Source organism: Mus musculus, chromosome 19 (assembly GCF_000001635.26).
Source record: "Mus musculus strain C57BL/6J chromosome 19, GRCm38.p6 C57BL/6J".
Lineage (NCBI taxonomy): Eukaryota > Metazoa > Chordata > Mammalia > Rodentia > Muridae > Mus > Mus musculus.
The window spans coordinates 41,226,834-41,254,180 of NC_000085.6; the positions used below are offsets into that span (position 1 = coordinate 41,226,834).

At 40.1% G+C, this 27,347-nt stretch overlaps 1 protein-coding gene across 1 annotated transcript in view; it reads right to left on the reverse strand.

The window, feature by feature from the left end:
• The window catches only part of Tm9sf3 (transmembrane 9 superfamily member 3), a 53,163-nt gene that overhangs the window by 15,992 nt on the left and 9,824 nt on the right, over positions 1–27,347 (reverse strand). The window contains exons 3-9 of the mRNA NM_133352.2: positions 21,073–21,195; positions 19,810–19,970; positions 18,611–18,688; positions 13,744–13,875; positions 11,845–12,011; positions 7,848–7,942; positions 5,510–5,640 (exon numbers count right to left, since the gene is read on the reverse strand). Of these exons, the coding sequence (NP_579930.1) occupies positions 5,510–5,640; positions 7,848–7,942; positions 11,845–12,011; positions 13,744–13,875; positions 18,611–18,688; positions 19,810–19,970; positions 21,073–21,195 (887 nt within the window). The remainder of the gene's footprint in view (positions 1–5,509; positions 5,641–7,847; positions 7,943–11,844; positions 12,012–13,743; positions 13,876–18,610; positions 18,689–19,809; positions 19,971–21,072; positions 21,196–27,347) is intronic.

The following is a 27,347-nucleotide window of genomic DNA, read 5'->3' on the forward strand; positions in this document are numbered from 1 at the left end:
CTCTGTCTGTCTGTCTCTCCCCTGTGCGCCCCTCTGTGTGTGTGTGAGTGAAGGGGGAGTGTGGAGCTTCATAGCCCAGGCTGGCCTTGACTTTATATCATCCTGCCTCTGTTACCAGCTGCTAGAATGTCAGTGGTCACCACCTGAGAAATCTACCACTGGCAGCCATTACTGTGTGCCAGTATTTCTTTGACCCCTGCTCACAGCAGATGATTTCTTTAACCACATTTCTAACTCATATTTTATAACTTTATTAAAAATCAGAAGTCTCAAATCAAGCATTCCAACCAATGGATCCCATAATATGGGTACTACCAACTCAAAGATCTGAGAAACCTGTTTACTGTCCACAGAGTTTCAACATGCTAGCTTATAACTCTCCATTGTTTCTTGAGTTACTTCAGTTCTATAAAAAGATAGTAGACTTGAAATGAAAAATGTGCCGCAGAAAGCTAACCTTATTAGAAAAAGCATTTTAAGAAAGCTGCAGACCAGTACTTCTCGTATAGACATATATAGAGACATACAGGAGCTTTATTAAAGAAATATAGGACTAACTTAAGACCTTATCTCCAAAAATGCAGGGAAAAGCTGCTGCAAAACCCAACATTCATTTCCAACAGAAACTCCTGACTACCCAGGAACAGCAGGGCCTGTTGAAGGGCATCTACCTGATGAAGGGCATCTAAGACATGCAAGGGCTTCCTTAAAGGCACAGAGCTGAATGCCCTCCCAGCCTGGCAACAATCTGCATGTGCCCTGTCTACCCAATATTGTACCAGAGGTTTGGTCATCAGGATGAGAAAGTGGGAGAGAAGAAGAGGAAGAGAGGGGTGGAAAAGAAGTAAATCTTTATTCATAAGCAACTTAAAAATACACAGGGGAAAATGTAAGAAAGCAACTAAGACTTAAGAGCTAATTTAGCCATGTGTGGTGGTAGGTAGCTCTAATCCTAGCACTTAGTTGGTAGAGTCAAGAGATGGGAGTTCAAGGCTAGCAGTGACTCTATGTATGAAGAGAGGACCTGTCTCTAAATAAACAATTAATTAATTAAATTTAATAAAAAAGGGCAAGTGAAATGTCTCAATAGGTACCTGCCACCAAGAGTTCTGCTCCTAAGAACCACACGGCAAGAGAGAACCAACTCCTGCAAGCTGTATTCTAACCACACACAGTGTCTTGGTTACTGTAACTTTATACATTTTGGAATGACACTTTTTCCAAAGTTGATTTGGCTTCTTAATAATCTTTGCATTGTACTGATTTCTAAAACGGACTTTCTGACTGAGTCTGCATGGACTCTCTCTGTACCTTTATTTGGGGAAGGACTGACAGACATCTAAACAGGATGGATTAGAAACACAATGCCTCTTAACTTACCTACATGTAATTATAAGGTCAAACTAGAAAAAATTTATCAATATACTGCTCTTCAAATTTAGTGATTTTTTTGCCCTTAAATAGAAACTCTTGAGAAAATTAAAAGGCAATACATAAAATAGAAGAATATTACTGAGACTACTGCTGCAAAACACTTAAGACAAAGGACTTCTATCTCCCATGTATAAAATACTCCTCCCATCTAATAAGACATACCACTAAAATAATCAGGGCAGGTGGTGCAGTGGGTAAAAGGTGCCTGCTGTCAAATCTCCACCTGCATTTCATACCCGGAGCCTACACGGTGAAGGAGAGAAGAGACCTCTTCCTACAACTTGTCCTCTTCTAGACACCTGCCTTTAGCACCGCCATGCTCTCCTCTCTACCACACTTGCACACACACTACACACACACACACACACACACACACACACACACATGTAAAAAAAAAAATGTAAAAAATAAAATAAGGCCAGGTGTGGTGTTGCGCACCTTTAACCCCAGCACTTGGGAAGCAGGTGGATTTCTGCGAGTTCAAGGCCGGCCTGGCCTGCATTTTAAGTTCTACCCAGACTCTGCCTGGGGAAAGGAAATGGGGGTGTGGGAGATAAAATAGAAGCACAAAAGACTTCAATATCCATTAAAGAAGATGTATACACAAATAAGCAATCCTCCCCACAAAGCCTTCACTGTGACTCAAGCACTGAGAAACGAACTCTAGGACTGTTGTACCCTGACCTGGTGGCTACATTGCAGAGGACCAACTGCACCAAGTGCTGGAATTGGTGCGGAACAAGTGGAATCTTTCTTTTACATCTTATGTGTATGGGGGTTTTGCCTACATGCATGGCTTGGAGAAACTCGTTTTGACAGCAAGGGAGAAGAAGTATCAACAGAAAGCCCAGTGAGCAGAACCCCATCTGCACCACTAACCGTATGATCAGTACACAAAAGCTTTGCGAGTTTTACTCCATGCAAGAAGCAACTGTGCCCACAGTTTCTACTTCGTTCCTTTGAAAACTAACCAGGATAATGATTATGAAAACAATGTGAACTACAAAACACGCTGCCCCCATCAGAGCCAATCTCTTTAGATGATGTCTTGAGCATTCTGCAGCAAACTGTTCCTCAGATGCGACGTAAAGCACAGTGCGTACTGCACGGTAAGATCCCAGTGCTCCACTCTGTGCACTGAGCCTTTTCTAGGACTCTGGCCACATTTCTTCATCTTGTCCAATAGGATGCCACTGTTTTCTATGCCATTGTGTTCTTCTAGGCTTCTAAAACCAACTCAAATGTGCAAATGATGGTGTTCTAACCATTTTGCTTTAATGAATTTGTACTAGCTCACAAAGCTCATTCCCTACTTCTCCATCCTTTAAAAAAAGTTAATATCAGTTCTAAAATCTTGTGCCTCGTCAATATAAATCCACTCCATTCTGTAAAGTGGAATCTACTTTCTTCCTTTCCCCCTAGAAAAGGAAATCCGGGTCCAGTTTCATGAGCTTCTCTCCTGCCATATGATATGCTGAGAAAACATGCACACAAGCCAAGACACTTTGGGCATGCCACACAGTCAAGTCCATGGCCTGGCTTTAGCTTAACTTCCTGCTCATCAGAGAGCTCCCTTTACCTTTTCTTGTGTGAACGTTATTAGATGAAAAAGAAGAGGAGGAAGAAAGAACTACCTTATCTGTTCCAATACTGAGCCCATGTTCTGAGACTTTCTTACGAGTCTCTCTATAAAATGCACGTGTTTACCTGGTCATTGCCCATAGTCAGCTAGCGTGTTTTCACAGGTCCTCACTACTGGGTACACAGTACACTTGGGCATTCTGTATGCTAACTACATCTGAGATGCAGCTTTATCGTCATTATTATAAAGTGCCATTAATTTGGCCTCCATCTCCTTACTGTGGTAATTTCTGATTACATATCATGAATTTCCCATATTAGAATTTGAGTCCTCAAGTAACTTTTTTCCAGTTATTGTTCAAGTAACCATAAGAGGACATCTTCCTATATGTTTGTAAAACCTGATTTCTAAAGCTTATGAATATTTCTATGTTCAGGATTCCCATGCTCAGCTAAAACAGGCCTCAAAATGACAATCAACACAGACCACCCGTTACCCTTACCAACTGTTTACTACCTCAGAGACAAAACCAGGAGAACTCAGGATTTATGGGTGCATGCTGAAGTGAACACTGTTTAGAGTAGAAAGGTGATTAGGTCCTGTGATACCCTGCAATTCTTAAACTACAACTATGGTTCTTTGAAAACCTATAATTCAAAATTCAGCATATGAGGCTTAATAGGTCACACAAGATTTCGTGTCTACAATCCATTCTCAAAACACCCTGGTAAACCTGTCCTGTCCCCATTCTCAAGTGATATGAAACATTTACCCACAAAGAGGCTCTTGTGGGTGCAAGTGTGGTTGGTTCCTAGATGGTAGGGCTAAATAATGGCATATAATCTAGTTACCTTGATCATGAGGGCTCTGATATAATCAATATATCAACCCATTAATGGACTAATACTGGTAGCAAATAATGCTGTGGAAATGGCAGGAGTGAAGAGGTCATGGAGAGAGACTGAGGCTTAACACCATGTGGCAGGGTTGAAGTCCCTGAAGAGGTTGCAGAGGCCACTAGTGAAGGAAGGTTCAGCTTTAGTGTTCAGCATACTGGAGACATCCACAAAAGAAAGCAATCAAGCCGGGAGGTGGTGGCGCATGCCTTTAATGCCAGCACTTGGGAGGCAGAGGCAGGCGGATTTCTGAGTTCGAGGCCAGCCTGGTCTACAAAGTGAGTTCCAGGACAGCCAGGGCTATACAGAGAAACTCTGTCTCGAAAAAAAAACAAAAACAAACAAAAAAAAAGCAAGCAATCAGCAAGTATAAATAGACCCTGCTTGAGCTCACAAGACAAGCTGTGTGTGCTGGGACGGGAAGAGCTTTCCAGCCTGGAGCTGCCTAATCCCTCTAGAGTGCAGGTCAGTCCCAGATTCTGGACACTAAGCTACAATATTTGATTTATACTGTTAGATTGGGGGGGGGGTACTTTAATCTTATTGTTACTATGCCCTGGTTCTCTCATTTTTGGAAAGTATATAACATGGTTTTATTTCATGGGAGCCTACAGTTAAAGAGACTCGATATTAAAAGAGACATTGGGCTTTTAAAGTGATAAATATTTTAAAGAGGGTCCTTTTAAAGGCATGCTGACTTTTATATTTTAATAGTAGTAAATCTTGGGGAACAAGAAGGGAAAGGTTATGACTTAGAGTGATATATGTCTGCGTGTCAAAGGCGGTAGGGGTAGAACGTCACTGTTAAGCTTCAGTTGTTTACTTGGCACATTTGAGAAGAATCCCAATTGAAGAACTGTGACCCTCAGACTGGCCTGCAGGCACACCTGTGGGACAGGGATGGTGCAGTGCCCCGCCCACTGTAGGCAGTCAGTGAGCCCAGCAGGAAGTCAGGAAGAAGCACTCCTCCATGCTTGCTGCCTCCTCAGACTGCTACCTTGAAACCCTGCCTGCCCTGGCTTTCCTAATGATGGCTTATAAACTTTAAGTAAACTAGACTCTTTTCTTGGTTTTGGTCAGTATTTTATCACAGAAACAAAAAAGGACCTCAGAACACTGACCAGTTTAATAAAACACTCATGCTTCTTGATGTGTGTTTTTTTTTTCCTCTAAAATATACTCATTCATTAGTTCTCTCCCATTTCTGATAAAAGTTATGATATCAACTTTTCTTTTACTTTTCTTTGTTTGCTTTGTGACAGGGTTTCTCTGTGTAGCCCACAACACTGTCCTAGAACTCACTTTGTAGACCAGACTGGTCTCAAACTCAGAGATCCACTGCTTCTGCCTCCCAAGAGCTGGGCTTAAAGATGTGCACCACCACCGGGCTTAAAAACCAACAGATTCAAGAGAATGTAGGGAACCTTAGGTTTATATGTAGCCGATAGTTTTTGGAGCCTAGCAAAAACTTTCTGAGTCTCAACAGGGACTGGTTGAAACTTCAGAACACCCAATAGGAGGGGACTCTGGAGAGGCAGCAGGCCTTGTATTAGAATGGTTTTAAGCACTGTTTAAAATTAAAATTCAAGTAACTTACCATTGTTCCAAAAGGAATGGCTCTAGAGGCATGGTAATAAATGGCTATAAAGTTGATGAAGAATGCAGTGCCACACACCATAGCTGGGATAAGGAATGCCCCGATAAACATCTGCTTTATCCATCTCCTTCCTGAAAGAAAAGAGACGCTATAAAAAATTTGAGCTACACAGACAAACATGCAATGTTTAAAATATATTATGTAGTTCCAAATTATAAACTCAAAAATTCAATGCAAAGGTAATTAAACCTGATATGCAATTTATTTCATATCAATTATCTAATAAAGAGCAATCAAGCTCTTCAGTTTATAAAGTAGCTGTACTGCAATGAAGAGCACTGATCTGTCATCAATACTCTGATGCCACTGTTTTGATTTTGCCATTGAACCATCCTGACCTTTTGTATGTCATCTGTTACGGTTTAAATATAAAGCTAACTTTTTCTAATTCAAATTCTGTCGCAGATCTTTCATGCTTGGTGGTAGAGTTACCACCACAAATCTTAACATTCCTCCAAAGAAACTCAATTCTGAACTTTCTCTGCTAGTTCATTTTTACAGTTCTTTTTTACAAATGTCTCACGAATCCTTCCTTTTCAATGGCCAGCATTTGAAGTAATTAATTATAGGGGTGACAACTAAAGTGAAACATTTGTAAATTCCAATCCATCCTTACACTTAACATTGCTTTATCCTTTCAGGTGCAGACACGGACGAATGAAACTCTGCATCTACCTGTAGGTCCCTCCTCCCCACGGGTCTCACCCAATACAATCAGGTGCTCAGACATCTGGGCTGGCTTCCTACTGCTCCTCACACCTGCGAGGCTCCAGGTTATCCCAGGTTCAGACTGGATCCAGAACACTATTCTGTACGCTGGGGTCACTGAAAAGATCTGAAGCCGCACTATAATGCAGACCTGAGATCCATGAAATATCCTCAACTCTCTGAGCTGACTTCTTTATTCATCTGAATTATTAGGGATTGTTCAGACAAAACTATCAGCACACAGTCTCAATCAGAACATGGTCTTTAAATTACACTTTGCAAGATCTAACTGTCCTAGTCCTGAGCTTGTCAACATTTAAGAACAGGTACAGTACAAGGAAGTGTGACAAACTGTTCTTAGCTTACAATCGGGCAAAAAGCAGACTCATATACAGACATAAATACATTTCCTATTTTAAACAAAGTTGTTTCTGCTGTGGAGACTTCAGAATCATAAGCAAAACAGTTTGGCCTAACTAGTTTCCAGTAGGACAAGTTACATTACATTAAGCGCCCTTACTTCCTTTGGATATTATTCTATATGTCAGTACTTATTTCTTGTATCCCATGATAGGCTTAAGAGTTTGAACATCTAAATAAAATAGTCAGGATAATACTCTATAGGCCATGGAAAGAACTGCCTAAACCAAAGGCACTTGACCAAATTATATCTAGTAAAATCTACAAAGTAGGCAAAGGTAACATGGCCATCCAGGAGGATGTTAAATGATCCTACGCTCTGATTTCCTACTACGACCTATAAAAATTTCCTGGCCTCGGCTAGTCTTGAATTTGAGGAAATTCTGCTGACTCAGCCTCGAAAGTACTGGGATTATAGATATGTGCCACAGTGCCCAGACCTACCCTCCTTTTAGTAGACTGCTAAATATAGTCAGACACAGATACACAGACAGACAATATAATGCAAGGCAAAGTCACCTACTGCTGCCCAGGCTTAAGTAGGCTGTGAAAAAAATCACAGTAGATAAGGTCTTTTAAAAACCTTTCATTCATAAGTGAAATATGCATACTTATCAATGCAAGTACCTTTCTGACCTCAATATTACACTTCTAGAATGAAGGAACTGTCACCTGAGAAACTGACACAAGATCTTCATGAGGAGCCCTCTGATGAATACTGTCTCCTACCACTGCCTACAAGCTTTAGCCATTGCCATTAAACATACTTTTATATTCACCCATGAAATATAACTTTAAGGATGACTGTAAGGCAGGCTCACCTGGAGAACATCTAGGGAGCTAGGTACCTCAAAGAAACATAACATCAATAATTTAGAAATACTCTTGTACATTTTCTTTGGGGCTAACTTCACAATGGAGAAGATCTATTAATTATTCATAATCATAATTTTAGGAAATAAAACACGAAGTTTCCATAAAAATCATCTAGAAAGCATAACAGATTTGATAGAGGTTATATACATGATATAACAAGGGCCTTTACCATCTCTACAACCTATACTGCCCACTTAAAATTTCAAATACTTCACAGTAGAAGAATAGCACCAATAAGTAAAGATGCAAGAGTGCTACCTCCTGCATTAGTTACCTCCTTGTCTAGCATACAGACTTCCTCCAAAGTACCCGTTCACTGGCGATGTAGCAGCATAGACAAATATGGCTGTGCTGAGCATTGACCCCCTCCTGCAAAGGCATAAACACATGTATTCTAAATTAAAACCAGGAAAAACATGGAGTCTGTCCCCTCAGATCTACTTAACACAAACAGAAAAACATCCCATCCTGGATTGCAGAAAACCATAAAAGAATTCCCAGTCAAAGGTAAGCTGAAACCATACCAAGTTGGGTCTACTTCTATCTAGTCTACAGTTGAATTCGTAATACAATCTAAACAAACACTTTTCATTTCTTTGGCACCAATGGCAAGTCGGAACTAAAATTCTATTTATAACTCTGTAAAGCAGTTCCATCATATGAAACAGGATATTCTGTTCAAAACACACACACACAGAGTATTCCTTTTTTATAACTGGTTCAACATTTAAGATTTTTTGCCTGCTTATTAGAAATAAAGTTCAAGTAGGATAGTTTGTATTAAATGCTACTATTTTAAATGACATAACATGCTAAAACTTACTTTTTTCTGTAAAACTTATTTTTAAAAGTACCTCCTGGTCCACAAGGCAGCCTTATGTCAGCCTGACAATCTAACCTCTGCCCAGTAATGGTATCTAAAGAATTAAGCCAACCTTCATGCTGAGTCTTTACTTTAATTTTTTAAGAAAAAATTAAATATGCCCAGTTGAAAAGAAAAATATTAAACTAAATGACAGTTTAATTTGCTGTAAAATAGAAATATTTACAATTTATTAACGCCCTCCATACTTCAGCCTACTAGTTTTGCAATCTGCAGCATCTGTTCAAACACCTGTGCTCATTTCCGTAAGTGGCTGCAGAAGTAAGTAAATGAATTAATATAAAACACATCTCAACAGTGAAAATAAAAACACCGCAGGGTTTCATCTCTATCCATCTTCAACTAAATCCAAGTGCAAAAATTTGTCATTCTCAAATTAAAAGAATCACAGATCTCAAAATTAATTAGTTAAAAAAAATCAAATCTGTTTTTCCAAAAACTCAAATATCATTAAGCGCTAATTCAGTCATTCCTCACAAAGACAAACATATATGACCCATTCTCTTTATAAATTGTGTTTGTTAAAGGCAGATATAAGTGTAAGTACAAAGAAAATACAAAGGGCTAGTTTTAGTGTAAGGTGAGCCTAATACCAGGCAGAAGTTCTTACTATCAACAGAAGGCGCTCAGAAAGGCCGGCCTGGAGTCCAAAGGACTTCCGGGTTAAGTCTGCCGTCTCCAAGCAGGATGGTTTGCACACTCAGATCTACCTTCTGCTTCTTTGTTCAAAAAAACAAGCATTTATCCCCACCCTCAAATAAGCAATTTCATTATACTGAGAAGTCCACCATGGCAGCCATTCTCAAGACTGGAAGAGAGGCTAAGGAGCTGCTTACCATGCCCACGGAGAGCACAGGCTCTCTCAAGAGCTAGCATCACAATTAACTGGCGCCACAGTGACACTGTCCTACCTACACCTTGCCGATGCTTCTCCTCTGATTGCCACAGTGATCACAGAGGCAAAGTAACTTGCATCTATTAACGCTAGCTACTCTTTACCCGTAAGACTCAATCTGTCACTGGAGCCATCATCCCAACTCCACATTCACATGCTTCCGCTTCTCACTGTTTCACATCACTTCATCAGTATTTTCATTTCCATAACACTGCAAATTAAAAACTCTGAAACAGAACCACCTGCATTCGAACCAGTTTTATCACCCTTCAGTAGCAATGTGCAATTTCGTCCATTACTTCACCTCTCTGAGCTTTCCCTGGCCTGCCTATAGGATAGAAATACAACAGTCCTCACACAGCATTGATGTGCACATTAAAGGTGCAAATGTGCAAAGTGCACAGGACCCTGATGTCATCACACCAACGCTGACAGCTTCACCACTTCTAAGCAACTGCACACACATCACATAAACACAACACCTACTTACTGTAGTAAATGTCAGAACACCACATGACCTGGCCCTAACACTACCCACAGAAGAGTAGCTTCTTACACCTAAATACTGAAGGGCTTGGGCTGGAGAGATGGCTCAGTGGTTAAGAGCACCGACGGCTCTTCCAGAGGTCCTGAGTTCAATTCCCAGCAACCACGTGGAGGCTCATAACCATTTACAATGAGATCTGGTGCCCTCTTCTGGCCTACAGGATATACATACATACAGAGAAAACACTGTATACATAATATACATAATAAATAAATATTAAAACAACAACAAAACTGAAGGGCTTTAAATTACAAGCGAGTATGCACTAATAAGAGTTGCCGAATTCTAATATCATTTTGAAAAGCAAAGCAAAGCAAAAATTTGGACAAAGCAAAGCAAAAACTAGGATGCTAGAAAAGGTTTCTCTTTAGACACAACACTGAATATTGGGGTTGGCTTCAACTCAAGCATGATGTAGAATCAACATTTAGTGTAAGCATGGCGGCCTTGCAGATCTGAAATGCTTTCCTCAAGTTCAGGACCCACTTCACCTTAAAATATAGTATACCCTAAAATATGAACACTTACAACTCTGCAGTTTCCATGTAGTTTAATTATTTTAAAATGTGGTAGTGAATGGCAACACAAAGGTAGATTACAGAAACATCACCGGTGTTTCTGAGAAACAGCTTTTTGGTTAATACATACCCCATCAGTTATTAAACATGAACTATTTCCTTTATATGGTTAGTCTAAGCATTCAGGAAGTTAAAGATTGAGTCCTTTTCTCAAGGACCTATCCAGCAGAGGAATGGCGATTTAGCATATGGTTAAATGGTTTAGAAAGTAGTTATTGTTTTTATGTGTGTATGATCTGTCCCTGTGTGGACATGCACACTGCAGCACACATATGAAGGAAGAGAGCAGGCCTTTCTGAAGTCAGTCTTCTCCTTCCCCAGGGGGACCAAACTTGGGCCATCAGGGTTGAGGGGAAACTGGTTTTTTTAACCTGCTAAGCCATCTTGCTTGCCACATGGTTAAATATTTGACAACTAAAAAGCAATTCTTTCAGCAGTACAAATGCATTATTTGTTCATGCAATGCTATCCATATGTAAGGATATATTATGAATTGGAATGCAGCTAAAGTTGCTCTGACAGAGGACATTACAGCTGCTGTCTGATGCCTGAGGTCGAGGTATAGTGAATCCACCCCGCACCACAGTGCATTTCTTTGTACATGCTGTGGCTCTCTGAAAACAAGGTGACAAAATCAGACACAACAAAGCCCCGAGCTTTCTTACTGACTCAAATCAACAACTTTCGGCAAACTGGGCTAGCAAACTGGTTCACCAGGTGAGGTGCTTGGTGGCAAGCCTGACAATCTGAGTGCAATGCTGGGGACACGCAGTGGAAGCAGAGAAACAACCCCTCAAAGTCGTCCTCCGACTTCCACATTTGTGCTGTGGCACACACATGCCCAGACACACACATTTGAGCACACAGGCATACACACAAATAAATAAATTATGTAATTTAACAAAGTTTGGCAAATGGTTTTGGTTGCTAATAAAAAGTATAGCCAAAACTACACAAAGGTAGATACTGATCTAGGACTTGAAAAAACAATACTGCAAACGCTTTGTTTTATTCCTGAAGGGGTCTCAGTCTGAGTATAAATGTGATGTATTAATTTTGTAACTAAAATTATAAAGATCTAGTTGAATCTGAGAGAGCAGAGGTTTCCTTTTTCAAATAGCTTTAGACTAAAGTAGCTTCTGCCTCTCTCAATGACACAGCCACTGTACCTGTGATGTCCAGCCATGCTGGCAAGTTTGAAAATTTAGATTTAAAGATTAAGATCTTTCTGCAATAATAGCACAGGTAGTATTAAAATAATAAAATTACCAAAATAAGCAAAGATTTGATAACGACTGACTTAATAGATTACAATGACTAAAGAAACTATTTATACCAACAGGAAGATGATAAAGTCCCAACACTTACTCTGTATATAAGTCCTCTATCATGGCAACAATAATAACAATGAGAGACACAGCAAATATCTGACATCCAGAGCCAATGAGGGAGGAGAAGATCAGAGGGTGACTTGACGGTCTGAACACATCTCCATGCACCTGCTTCCAGCCATACTCGTCTCCTAGGTCTCTGTCCTGTACAGAAGACACGTGCCAAGTATGTGTAGACAAAATCAGCCCATTTGGAATCAAAGTGAAATACATACACAGGTAAGAAACTGCAGTTTTAAACTCCCTCCTTCCACACTTTTTTAACAGTTCAAAATACTGAGGACAGACATTTCAAAGTTACAGTAATTCCTGTCCTAACTCAGAATGTTATGTTGAGATTCATGAAAGTAAAAAGCGGGAAGAGAAAAAGCTGAGGAAGAAGAAGAAGAAAAAAAAAAAAACAACTTAGAAGAGTAAAGGTCTCACTTAGTACAACATTACTTCACTCTCAGGCCCTACCCTGCCACTCACACAGTGCGTAAGGCTCACTACCATCAATGGCCAAAGACATAAAAGAGAAATATATTTAGATCAGTACTTGCCCTAAAATGCAAGAGAAATGTCCTTTATAGTTCAAAGTATTTGGATATGGATACTTAGTCATCTAAAGCTTTTTTTAAAAATCCATATTTAAATTTAGCTTGAATAACCCAATTATCCTTAATTTCTGAAACAAAGTTTCTTAAGAAAACATTTAAGAAGGAAATATTTTTTACCATCACCACAATATATTTAGCATGTTAAATTTGACATTTTAAACTGTTTCTCAAGCCTATTTAATGATGAAGTGCACCTAGGCATTAGATTCTATAGGACACCTTTATGCTGTAATTTAATAAAAAATTAAGAATAAATCTTTTGAACTAGTAAACTAAATGTATACTAATCCTTCTACCCACCCCTTAAATTTAACTCAACGCTTAACATTATTTTAAAAATATATCAAAACTAGTCTAGGCTTCCTTTAAAAAAAAAGTGATTCTGAAATCAAAAGCGCTCCAAAGTACATTTTGTTTTCTAAGTATGATGTGTCCTTATTTGGTGACAAAACATGACTGAAGATCACAAGTTTCTTTATCTTGCTTAAGAGAACACTTAAGTTATGTTAGAAAAAAGATTATATTTAAATATAACATGACCCTAGACCCCACAGGTAACATTACAATCATTTTTAACCGTGGTATTGCTGGGGATTAAATCCAACACTAAGGAGCACTTTCCCACTGAGCTACGTCCCTAGAAAAGTAAGGCTCATCTCAAACTCCGGGGCTCAAGCAATCGTCCTGTCTCAGTCTCCTGGATATCTGGAACTATATGTATTTGCTATTGCACCTGGTTTTAGACCTTCTTTTAAACCTAAGAATTCTGGATCCTGAAAACTCATCTGTCCTTACTGCCTTAGATTAGAAATTCTAATCTGAAAACACAATTGTCTGGAGAGATGGTTCAGCAGGTAAAGTCTGGCCACCTGAGGACAACCCCTCAAGCCCAGGTAAAGGTAGGAGAGAACTGCCCATCAAGCTGTCCTCTGACCTCAACATACATGCTCTGGCATGCATGCCAGCACACGCACATCATACACACAGACAATTTTTTTTAAATCTTTAAAAAAATATTTAACAGGGTTTGGAAAAATGGCTCAATGGCTAAAAGCCCACGTTCTTAACCTCAAGAACAGGACCCAGTTCAATTCTAAGTGCCCACATCAGGTGGCTTGCAACTACTTATAACTCCAGCTCCAGGGGAAATCCGTCACCCGCAGCCTCTCCAGGCACGCACACGCACACATGGATACACATGTACACACAATTAAAAGTGATAAAATTTAGCATATGGGTAACTAGCTTTTATTAAATATAGACTAGTGTTTACTCACCATGTCATCCATTTCTTCTTCTTTACTGTATCGGGCATAATCTTTCCTTAAAGTTCTCATTAAAATCATTGAAACTAATCCCACTAAGAAGATCACCATCATGAAGGAATTAAAAATTGAAAACCAGTGAATCTAAATTAACAAAAAATAAAGAGAGTTACCAATGTGAAATACCAGTTATAAAATACATGTTTCATGATATCAACTCTATGTTAACAGGAAAAAAACTACCATTTTTCATCATTTATATAAAAATCTAAACTTTAGACACACTGGGGATAAGTAGTCAAAATGAGGGGCTGGCCTTCTTTACAACCAACCTCCACGAAAGCATGCTATCATCTACACAGATTTTCACGTCAGATTTCCTAACCAACTGTTACTTAGCCAAAGGCACACACAACTCAACTTGGCATGGAAAGCATGTGGGCCGCGCAACAGAAAGGGCTTAGGTTCTAACTTAAGCTCTGCGCATTCCTATGTGGCTTCAGTTTTCCCGGGTAAAAAGGGAGGCAGCACCCTGTGCTCTGTGAGGTGGAGAGATGAACACAAGGGCACGGCACTGTCGGACCACAACACGGAAAACTCTGACAATACCGCAGCCGCACCACTACGGCAAGCTGCTCTGGACAAGGCTTCCTTCCTGAAGATGTTTCTCTTCTTCAGTTAGTCACGCCCTATCACTCTCATTCTCAGGTCCTTTCCCAAGGAGTCACCCCAGTGGCCACCAGAACACTGAAATAGTCCCAACTTCTCAGTGTCCTCAGGGCCTTTGACTTCATCATCCAGATTCTGGCCTATAGTACAAAGCACGACTTCACCTCCAAGGACATTTTAGAACTGAGTACAGCTGACTTGAACTAAGTCTGCGGTCTTGCACACTTGCTCACTTATATTTTAACCTCCCAAAGGTCCTTGAGGGTATTTCTGAAGTTTCTCTCCTCTTCAAGCTCCCAAGGCCCTGCTGTCTTCTACCATCCAGGACAACACAATTTCTGAGATGTATCCTCCTAGGATACATAGATACATCTCTAACTATGCTGTGACCACTCACATCTCTAACAGTTCCCACTCCATTTTTTTCCCTATCAAAACTCAACCAAACTTTTCAAACAAGACTACATTTCTTCCCTCACTTCTTCACAATGTGGATTTCAATACTGCCCCTGCAATGAACTTTTGTGGGGTCTTCTTTACAGTTACTATTTTTTGAGTATATGTGTATGTGTGTGCAGGTCAGAGGACAATTTGTGGGAGTCTGTTCTCAACTTCCATGTGGGCCCTAGAGACTGAGGTGAAGCCATGTGGCTTAGGGGCAAGAACTTTTACCGCTGCCCCGGCTCACGGACCGCTGCCCCGGCTCACGGACCGCTGCCCCGGCTCACGGGCCGCTGCCCCGGCTCACGGGCCGCTGCAGTGAACTTCTGGACTCAGCAGTTGGGTGGTCTGCTCCCCTACTCTCTGCCAGTTCTCACCTTTGCTGACACTGCCATCCCAAGTCACTCACTGCTGCTTCCGTTTCTTCTTTCTTTCCACTTTGTTCACCCTTGGCCAACCTTTCCTAAAGCTCCAGTCTTGGTATTCCACCATGACTCCAAGGCTCAAGAACTTCCCCTTTCTTTCCAGTGATGATGGTGGAAATACCTTCAGCCCTTGTTTGCTCAAGTTCCCAGCTTTCATACAGCTTCCTCTTTAGACTTGTACTAGCTGCCGTAACTTCCACTTAAACGCCTCTGTGGGTCTCAGGTGGGACGACCCTCAGTAACTATCATCCCCTGTGTGCACCACTCGCTTCTTATCCTCTAGCTTCTACTACTGGAACTAATATTTGGCTTTGAAAATTTAAAATTATCTCTGGTCCTTCCTTCTCCTTAATTCTTCATTATAGTTATTAACAAAGGGTTTCAGTTCTAACTGTATCTATGTGGCAGTGTATAGGTACACACATACATGCCTAGGGAAAGCAGAAGAGGGATCCCTGGAACTAGAGTTACAGGCAATTGTCAGACATGTCAGACATGAATGCTGGAAACTGAACTCATGTTCTCTGCAAAAGCAGTAAGTGTTCTTAATCTCTGAGCATTCTCTTTGGCCCTAATTACTAAACTTGTGTTTTCCTTCCATATTTATCCCTTCCTCTCAATCTCCATGGTATAATCTGCCTCCTCAACAAGTCTAACTTTCTCCTAATCAGTCTCTCGCTGCTGTTTGATCTCTCTCCTGTTTTTAAATATAGCTGAACAAAGTCATCAAGCAAATCTTCCACAATATACTGTTCATTATCATTACTCTAGTCTACAACATACAGAGCCCAATTTCTTCATATCCAACCTAATGATGTCCCAGGACTCTGTCCGTGCTGTAACATGGCCTTCCACGTCTCCGTCGACCTTTCCTTCTACTGCACCCTATTCTCTTGTCAGGGCTCGCCCTGCTCACTGACCAAGGAGAGCACATCCCCCGTCCTCTTCTCTTTCCATGCACTTTCCTCTCATGTGTGATTTATAGTCCCTGTAAAGTCTCCCTAGTCTTTCAACTCCAAGTCAAACAGTACCTTCCCTGCTACAGAGCCTCTCACTTGCATATTGCAGTTTTTCACAGAAATTCTGCTCTGAGCTACAAGAGTCCCTAGAAAACAACGCAGGGTATACTGGCTTGTACAGTGCGGGTAGGCAGATTTTTACTTGTGCTAATATGCTACAGAAGAGCATGAATGGAAGGGCAGTCCTGCCTCCGCTACTCATCCTGGGGCTTCAGGGAGAAGACATAAGCTATGTCCTTTTCTGAAGACAGCTGACTGTCTCTGCTGTACATAAGATCATTCCTTCCTTCCCCCAACAATTTATTTATTGCATGCCCACTGGCATTCTAAATGGAACAATGAATGCATCATATTTTTTAAAAGGCTATGTAAATTTATCATAAAAGTGTCACCAAAAAATTTAAAAAGTAGTTTAAAATGAAATGACAGTTGTCTCCCAAGATGGGATTTTTCTTTATACTTGGGAAATTAATAACCCAGAAATAGTCAAGAAAAGAAAAATATTAAATATACACACATATATATATGTATATATATACATATATATTATATGACTCTAATCATTAGTCAACTGCTCAAGATTTTAAATAGAAAAAATGTATATATTCTTTGTAATAAGAAAGGTATGCCTTAAATGCTAAGACGTCCTACACAGAGTTAAAACTTATTACATAAAGTAAAGCACAGAAAACCAGCACCCTATTATCTCACGTGTATGTGTACACATAAGCTGCTCTCAGAGAAGCTGTGGGAGAACAACAGCTACCAAGAGGCTGAAGAGAGAGGAAAGCTTGAGTCAAAGTTATCCAAGAGTACAAAGTTATAGGTAGGTAAGAATGCAATGTCCTGGTGTGTCACCACATACAGGGTGCTTCTCTTCTGTAGGTATCTATGTGAAATTATGTGAAAGGTTTCTTTTATGGATATCTTCTTTTGTAGATAATGATAATATATAATATATTTCAAAAACTGAATTCTGAATGTTCCTCTAGAAAACTTTTATTACATTTATTTCCAGTGGGTACACAGGTGCCAGACAACTTTTGGGAGTTAGTTCTCTCCTTCCTTCCACCATGTGGGCCCCAGGGATTGAACTCAGGTCACTAACCCTGGCAGCATGCACTTTAACTGCTAAGTCATCTTACCAAACCCTTTATGTTTCCAACAGGAAAAAAAATGACAAAATATTTGAATTTGAAGAGTATGTGTTACTTGGCTGAAGCAGTAGATAATGAAATATGTACTGGGACATCAGATGTTACCTCATAAATATATATAACATGTTTAATGTATCAGTTTAAAATATAAATTTAAAAGTATTAAACCTTCTAATGAGGTTCCCTGCTATACCCTAATCTAAGAAATATGAAATCGAAGGTATAAACTTTAAACCAATACCTATAATAATGCACTGTTAATAATCTAAAACTTATAACATTTTTGGCAATACCCTAAGAACTATACAATGTGGTACAGCCTTAAAATTTTTTACACCAAGAAAATACTTATTAAAAATAATAAAGTATCGCTGCTCAGTTTTTTGACTAAGATAAAGTATAAAACTAATAAAGCAAACAGGTAGCAAAGATTGCTGAAGCTACCAACTGCACTCCACTGCCCCCTAGCGTTGCTAATCCTAAGTGTCACCCTCTGTTTATAGTGAATTTTTAAAACAACTGGAGATGAACAAGGAACATCCCTGATCTGAGCCCAGGTTCCCAGCCAAGCCCTGCCCTAGGCGCTGCATCCAGCCTCCTCCATGTGCGGGCGAGGAATGAGGACCATGGGAACATTATTCCCTTTCTAGATGCTCCAAACGGAAGTCTGTCCACTGGTAAAACCTCCACTGTTCTCTCATCTCCTTTCCAAGAGATACATCCTTTCTGCTGCAGTTTCTTCACGCTTACCAGGGCAGATGCCCATGTAAAGAAGCCTGCCGACAGCTCAGCATCAACATAAGGTCTGTCCAAGTCTGAGTTTCAGACCTAAGAAGCCCATCTGACCATAGATAGGAACCCTATTCTCCAATATAACCATCATTTGCAATTAAAGTGATATTTTTGGCTTCCATGTGTCATGCTTTTCTCTATATACCTCTTAACTGGTTCACACCACACTATAAAGCAAGCTAGTTTTATTATTCCTTTAAAATTCCCCATCATTTTTATGACTTTAAGGTTATAACTGAAATCACCATTAGTTATATCTTGAAATCCATAGTCCTAAGCAAAATGGCCCACATACGCATTTTAAAGATATGTAAAGATGTCCAAGTGAAACTGATTTGTACATATATGCTGTATCTTAAATAGAAACAACACCTACCCTATGCTGAAAAAAGGATGGATCAAGATATTTATCGAATCGATCTTCAAATTTTACATCCGATTTTTTCCATTTTACCTGAAAAAAAAATTTAAAAATTAAGGTCAATAAATGATTAATAATCTGATGGTAAAACTCATATAAAAATCAGAAATACTGGCAGACTTAAAATTAAATGGTAGGAAGATACTGACAGAACCAGATTTTTAATTTTACTATTTTATGTGCATGAGTATGTGTATGTGTCTGTGTCTGTGTCTGTGCACCACACATATTCAGTGCCGCAGAGGCCTGCAGAGGATTCTAGATCCCCAGGAACTAGAGTCAAGATCTTGTGAGCTGCTACGTAGATGCTGGGAATTAAACCTGGGTTCTGTCTAAGAGCAGGCAGAGCTCTTAACCACTGAGCCATCTCTTCAGGCCCAGTCTGAGAAGTTGTATAATATTACAGCTTTCCTCATGTGGGTCCATTCAGCTTTCAGGGACAAATCATTACTGCTGACGTGACACATGTGTCAGGATGAATACCAGTTGCTAAATACTTGTTAGGTTATAAGTATTTAAACCAATTAAAATAAGAATGCACGCATTTTTATCTTTAAATTATGGTTTTATGACAACTATTAAAGTTCTTTATACAATTATGTAATCTTTATATTGGGTATACATGGACAAAAAGAAATTTCAGGATTGGCTAAAAGCAAGGGGATTCTTCTCAATGACCAGGAAAATACTGGCAAAGAGAAAAGTCTCCTATATTAGACTTCCTCTCTTTCTTCCACCGTTTTTAAGCATAAAGAATAAAGTGACCTTGACAGCTGAGAATGACTCTGACAGCTCTTACTGTGCAGAAGTCTTCTTACCAAACAAAGCAAAGCACAGCAATCGACACCTCCCCACGACCTCCACACCACCTCTATTTGCAGCAGCAAATAAAGAGAGAAAGCATCAACTTCCCCAGCCTAAAAACACCATCAAGATACATGGCTGAGCTGTCACCTACCCAGTGCCAGTGGTAACTGCGTTACAGCACTGTGTGGCACCCACACCACAGATCTGAAGTACTTCCTCTTCCTTTAGGAGACTTAATGTAGACACACTGAGGAATTTTGTTGCATCTAATTTTAAGATGCATTTTTATTTTCTAAAGCTTACTAACACAACCATTTCTTCCTCTAAACAATTATTTTAAAACATACCGAATATGACATCTGTATTTTAGTATTTGGAACCAGCTTGACCTTTCCTTCACTAGTTAGATTAACATCAACAATTCGATTTCCATTAAAGCCTATTTCAAGTTTTTTGTAGGTCCAAAGATAGTAATCTTCCCCATTTTCATCTGCTTCACCAACAATACCTACAAAAGAAAAGACACTTTATACAAGGTAATACCACTTAGCATTCAAAACACCCAGAAGCTCAAAGTTGATTAAATGTCTTTTACATAAAGAGGCAACTCTACCATTATCTTCATGGTTAGTACAAGGCAAAGGTGTAGGCTGGCCTTCTTAGCAAGCATGTGCCATGGTCGCACTAGCACACAATGATGAAGAGATGTTTACCATAAATGGTCACAAATCTGACACTCAGAACTCACACTCTGTCCTTACTAGCATCTCTGCTGCTGCACACGGCAGGGTCTCACTATGTGGTGCTGGCTGGCCTGGGACTGGCTATGAAGACCAGGATGGCCTTAAATTCACAGAAACCTCTTTGTCTTTTCCTCCCAAGAGATTAACTTTCTTATAAATCTCCTTATCTAATGTGCTCAGTCCGTTGTGCTGCAGATGAACATAATGATCAGCTAACGATTTTAAGATTAAAGATAATTACTTATACATAGAGCATTTTTCTAGAGACAAGAAAAATATTTGTGATCAAACATGTTGCCTATGGCAACTGCCTATTCCTTGCCTTTAAAATAATTTAATTATTTAAGTTATCTTTGGACTATGCCTATGTTTGTATCAAGCATATTATGTCTCTTCCCCAACAGAATGGACAAGCAGAAGCTAGAAGAGAATATTTCTTCAATATTGAATGCTTTGGTAAATAACAATGTAATTGATAAGTAAAACATTCAAGAAATTATCCTATCCCTAAAAACATACTGCTACAGTGTCATATAAAGAGGTAAATTTCAGAAACCCTACTCTGTCCCTCTAACTACATTTAGGGGAAAATAAGCTGTAAAGCTGGGGAGGAGGAAACTTCAGATTATACCAAGTGCCTTTGAGTTCCTTCAGTCTGAAAAGTTACACTGTATTAAACCTTTTATCTTAAGAGTTTCCTATAAGGTCTGGCAGTATCAAAAATGCCTCCAGTAGGAGAAAGCCATAAAATCAGCCTTAAAGACTATTCCGGGGCAAATATTAGAAACACATTTCCATCATGATCTGGAACAGTCACCTTAACCCCCTGCTTACTTGAAATCCTACTTTGTAACCAAGGATACTTACCCCATATTGGTAAGTCATCTATGTACATCTGATACCAATAGTGATTCTTGATAGCATACACAAACGCATCTCTCTTCTCTTTATCTAAGTCAATTTCACAGTAAGTGCCTGGCATCACATCATCTGCAAAGTAAAATTTACAAATTAACCCATTGATTTGCAAAATAGTCACAGGAAACACAAGACAAAAAGAAAAGTCAGCATTTGCCCCAGTTCCCTCAGTTCCCAACAGTTCCATCTGGTGGTGGCAGATGGGGCTCGCTGTGCTAGCCCTCCAGCATTTTCCTGTTTCCCATTACCTTATAGTAAAAGGGTCTCCTCATCTTTATTCTCAAAGACGCCTTATGTGAGAAACTCCTCACATAAAGAAAATAATCCAAGATGATGTAAGGACAGACAACACAGAGCTTATGGCGCACAAGGAAATGGTCATCTGCTGTGCGGGAAGCTTAAGGGCAGGAGTTTAGGCAGAGATAACAGCAGAGTTGAAGGTCACTTGGGTGAACCCTCAGTCCAACAGCACAGGAACCCCAAGTCATCAGTGGCCACAGAGGCCCTTCGTAATCATCAAGATCACAGGCTAGCTTCTATCTAGGAGGCAAATCTGCTTATAAATCACTCAAAAATACCCTAGAAGTGAGTCATTTCCATTCTTGATTGCTTGCAAAAACAGTGTCCTCATAGTTGTGTTCAAATAGTCTCTTATTTCTCATGTTTCAAACTCTGTCCACATTCTATATAACTAAAGAACTAGCTGAAAACAATCTCACCATAAGTCACTGGTTGAAAATGACAAGTGTTCCTCCTTCAGGTGAACACAAACCTACGAGTTCTGAAGAGTCAACTAAGATTTTAGCAATGCAAAAATCTTGAGGAGGATAAAAGCAAAAACGCACACTAGCAAACGTCCATACGTACTTCTCACAGAGATCACCACGTTAAGTAGATCCAGCACCTAACTGTCAGTGTGTGCCCAATAACAGCCCAGAAAACAACCACTAGCTACCACAGCACACACTGTGTTCTCTGAGAATGTACCACACCACCTTACTTCCACTTGCTCTTTTGATGGAATTACTAATATGGAAAAGAACACTCTTACCTCAAATTCCACAGTGTTCTGCAAAGTTATCATGAAATGACCATATATGTGCATAGAGACACGGCCAAGTCCTGAGTTCTGGTCTGCGTTCCACTACTTACTATCTGCTATCTGAACAAAAGCAAATGGTTTAACCTCTCTGTGACCCTCACAGTTCCTCAACTGTGAAACTGGAAACTGTGCTGGCTCCTTCCCAGGGCTGTCTTAGGCTGGAATGTGATGCATTCACACTCGTCTTGAGTATTTTTGCCCTTACACTCTTGAGAATCTCACGAATGTGTTACTTCCCTGCCACAACCCACCCCCACCCCACCCCACCCCATCCCCACCTGAAAATGTATAATCACACAAAATTAAGTGTACAGTTTCAGAGTGCCCAAGGATGGACCCCTGAAGCCAGAGGTCTGGTTAAACTCTCTACATTCACGGCCTAGTGCAGTCTGGAAGGTAATTATATACTCAATAACTGCCAAATAGATTTTAAAAACACAGACTGGAAATAGTGGTCTATGCACAGTTGATTTAAAGACCACAAAGGTACAGACTAACTAAGCAACCTGACTGTCAACGTAGCCTAGGGGAACAACCCTGGAACCCTAGCTACCTGAAAGCTAATGCAGAAGGCTTACAAGCTCAGTCAGCCAGAGCTACAGAGGAACCCAAAGCTAGGCTGTGTAACTCAGCAAGACTGGGTCTCAAAATAAAAAGTGGAAAACAAAAACAAAAACATGGGGGTGGGGGGAAGGCCTGGAAATGCAGCTCAGTGGGGAAGCATTTAACATCCATGAGGTCCCTTCCTCAGCTCAATCCTAATACTAAAAAATGTAAGGGAGGGAGGACGGGAACAGAAACTGCCTTAAAATGTTTATTATAGCCTATAAATATAAATATATACATATGTTTAGTAATTCTATTCAAAGAGCTTAAGCTTGTAAAAGATTTGTAGCTACATTATAATACCTTGCGTAAGATCTGCTAAAAGCTTTGTTATTTCTAAAAAGGAAGGAAGAGAAAGGGAGAGAGCAGACCACCGTGGGACTCGTGTGGGGAAAGTGCACATCCCAACTGCAGAGTACTACTGAGCCACATTTGAAGAGCAACAATATAAGAATAAGCTCACAAAAGGTTATAAGGAAAAAAATGTATAAAAATAATTACATATAATTTTAGTTAAAAATGCTCAAATCACTAGCATATGGTAAGCACTACATAAGGGTTAAGTTTAAAAGATTAACATAGGTAACATGAATTCAATTTTCACTTTCTTGTGACAGGATCTCACCAAGGCCCTCAAGCTCACTGGGAATTCCCAATCCTTCCATTTCAGCCTCACAAGTGTTAGAATTACAGGACTGTGCAAACATGCTCAGTTTAATTTTATGTATTTTCAAACAATTTAGATAAACAGAAATGTCAATGTTATATTCCTCTGTAGATCCTAAATTTTATGTACTGAAACTGTATCACTGCTAAAAATCAGAAGAAGAAAACCATCCACACACCTTTTCTTCTGGAGCGTGACATCAAGCTGAAGAATAATGGTTTTAATGATGCAAAAAAACAAAACAAGAATCAGAAGCTATTATCAAATCTACAGTTAGCATAAGATACTTTAAAAAACAACAACAACAACAAAAAAACAAGGGACGGACAAGTTTCAGATTCTAAGTGTCTGCTCTGGTTAAAGCTCTAATTGAAACCAAAGGGAAGAGAAATCCAGCAGCAAGCTCCAGTATCTCCGGCTATCAAGGCGAGTTTAGACATTGGTAGTTTGTTTTCTCCCCCTCCCCCACAAAAAAAGAAAAAAAAACAAACTCAAATGTCAGTAGAAAAGCATGTAAGTCCATCAAACCAAAAATAGTGGCTATGGCAAACACCCTGACCACGGCAGCAGGAACAGTTACAGTTGCAGTGCCAGAGGGGGAAGAGTCTCTACAGCAAGCAAGCATGGCGGCTGGAGCAGAAGCTGAGGGCTCACATCTTAAACACAAGCCGGGAGAACAAACTGAAATGGCTTCGAAATCTCAAAGCCCACCCGGAGTGACATACTTCCTCCAGCAAGGCTCTAACTCCTAAACCCACCCAAACACCATCACCAACTGATGACCAAGTATTCAAACATGTGACCTGTGGGGACACTATCATTCAAACCATCACAAATGGAAAGCGCTAAACAGACTTTTGGAAAAGGAAAAACAGAATGTGACCAGTGACACATAACACAGGGGACAAGAGAGCAAAAAAGCTGCCTGGGGACAATGGGACTGACGTCATAGGCTGTGTAAGATACATACCACAGACCTTGAAATGTAAAGGGTAGAGAGGGGCTGACATAGAGAGTAATTACATGCAGTGGACAGGATGCTTCCATCTGTGATCCCAGGACTTAGAACGTAAACTACAGACGGACCACAGATTTGAGGTAAATCTGAGGCCTCAGAAAAAAACAAGGGCTGGGGATGGAACTCAGTTTGGTTCTTAGGATGAAGACGATGAGGATGACAATGATGACAAGATGATGAAAACAACAACCACAGAAGAGGGAAGAAAGTAAAAAGGACAGAGGTTGGATGCTCATGTTCTCTCCCCTCCCCACCATACAGCTGGATGAAGACCCTCAACTTATCTCCTACTGCAGGGGAGCACAGGCACTTTCCTCTGGAGAATTTCTGGAGGCTCCAGCAGTAGTAACACTGGAAACAGTAGGAGCTAGGGACCATCAACAGAGTGTGGGGTTGTCTTCAATAAGAGTCCTCCAGCTGAAGGAGGGGCCTGCTACGCCAAGTTCTTTCCCCTTCCTTTGGCAGTCAGAGCTTTTCCACTCAGGCAGATAGCAGACTAGAAATGCTGCCTTTGGGAACGAGAGCAGCCAAGATGGAGAATCACTCAACTCTAAGTACATAAGGATCTAAATAGCCTTGGCGTTTCTCCATATCTGCAGAACTCTAAATTTACCAATTCACTCAAGGTAAGAGGGAATACAAAATGTCATCTGTATATTAGTTTAGGATATTCAAAGAAGAAATAATTTTAAAAAACAGATAAGTGAAAAGGAGTAGTCCCTAGAAGTCATTATTTTTCAACTAATGCCCTCTATTATACCACGGGATTCTCAAATAACAGGGAACGACACTGAGCAGTGGTTTCCCCTGGTGAAGAATACTATCCCAGCACTCAAAAGACCGAGGCAGAGAATCCGAAGTCCTAAGCTGACCTCAGCAAAGGCCAGCAAGGGACATATATTAAGTTCTAGGCTTAAGCTAGCCTGGCCAGCATGGTAATACCTTTTACACACACACACACACACACACACACACACACACACCCCAAAATATTATAATTACAATCCCAGATTATCTAATAATCAAAAGGAACCAACTGTCATAAAAGTAAGCAGGCACACACTGTACAATTTATTAAGAGCATTCTGAGTCTTAGCAGCTACGATATGTAGGAATATACTAACCTAATGAAACCAGCAAAAAGAATTTGTTTGTAGTTTGGGAATACAGTAATTTAACATTTCAGAAGTGCTAATATATAAACAAGTAGAATTGCAGATTCATACTATATATATTAGTAGGTACAACTATTCACAAACTATATACCAAGTACTTTTAAAAAGTACATTATCAGCTGGGCATGGTGGCGCATGCCTTTAATCCCAGCACTCGGGAGGCAGAGGCAGGCAGATTTCTGAGTTCGAGGCCAGCCCGGTCTACAAAGTGAGTTCCAGGACAGCCTGGGCTATACAGAGAAACCCTGTCTCAAAAACAAAAACAAAAACAAACAAACAAACAAACAAGTACACTATCTCATTTATACCTAACAATGGTTCTATCCGGTATATTACTTCCCATGCTTCCCAGACAAGAGTGACAAAAGATTGAATATTATTCTTTTTTTTTAATTTTTATTAGATATTTTCTTTATTTACATTTCAAATGTTATCCCCTTTCCTAGTTTCCACTCTGAAAATCCCCTATCCCCTCCCCTCTCCCCCCTGCTCCCCAACCTACCCACTCCTGCTTCCTGGCCCTGGCATTCTCCTATACTGGGACATAGAACCTTCACAGGACCAAAGGCCTCTCCTCCCATTGATGACCAACTAGACCATCCTCTGCTACACATGCAGCTAGAGCCATGAGTCCCACCATGTTTTCTCTGATTGGTAGTTTAGTCCCAGGGAGCTCTGGGGGTACTTGTAAGTTCATATTGTTGTTCCTCCTATGAGGCTGCAAACCCCTTCAGCTCCTTGGGTACTTTCTCTAACTCCTTCATTGGGGACCCTGTGCTCAGTCCAATGGATGGCTGTGAGCATCCACTTCTGTATTTGTCAGGCATTGGCAGAGTCTCTTAGGAGACAGCTATTATCAGGCTCCTGTCAGCAAGCTCTTGTTGGCATCCGCAAATGGGGTACAGAGCTAAACAAAGAATTCTCAACTGAGGAATACCGAATGGCTAAGAAGCACCTAAAAAAATGTTCAACATCCTTCATCATCAGGGAAATGCAAATCAAAACAACCCTGAGATTTCACCTCACACCAATCAGAATGGCTAAGATCAAAAACTCAGGTGACAGCAGATGCTGGCAAGAGAAACACTTCTCCATTGCTGGTGAGATGGCAAACTGGTACAACCTTCTGGAAATCAGTTTGGCGGCTCCTCAGAAAATTGGACATAGTACTACCTGAATATTCGTTCCGTATCCACAGAGAAGGCAGTAGTTATACCACGTCTCATTCTAAAACATAAAGTTTTCCACCTGGTAACAGCAATGTTCTAAGAGATTGTATCCATAATTAGAAAGTTGTAAAATCAGGCCTGGTTCAAGGATACCTAATATATATCTGTCCTTGTATATTTAATGTATTTTCTCTAAATGGTCTCAATTAGCATTTTTGTCTAGCACCAGCATATAACAAAAAGAGAAGGCTGTGCAGAAAATCTGAAGTGAGAGGCATCCGACACAACCCAGACCTAAAATAGTCTTCAGAAAAAGAATATGATTAGTCCCTTAAAATAATCTCTCTAGTGACCTTCACACTACCAAATGGTACCAATCCCATTAGTCTGATAGAATCTGCTAAGTTTAAATAAATTAATAATACGTTTCTGTATGTGTATGCAAGTGTGTTGCACATGTACGTGTGTGCATTTTAAAATTTTTTAA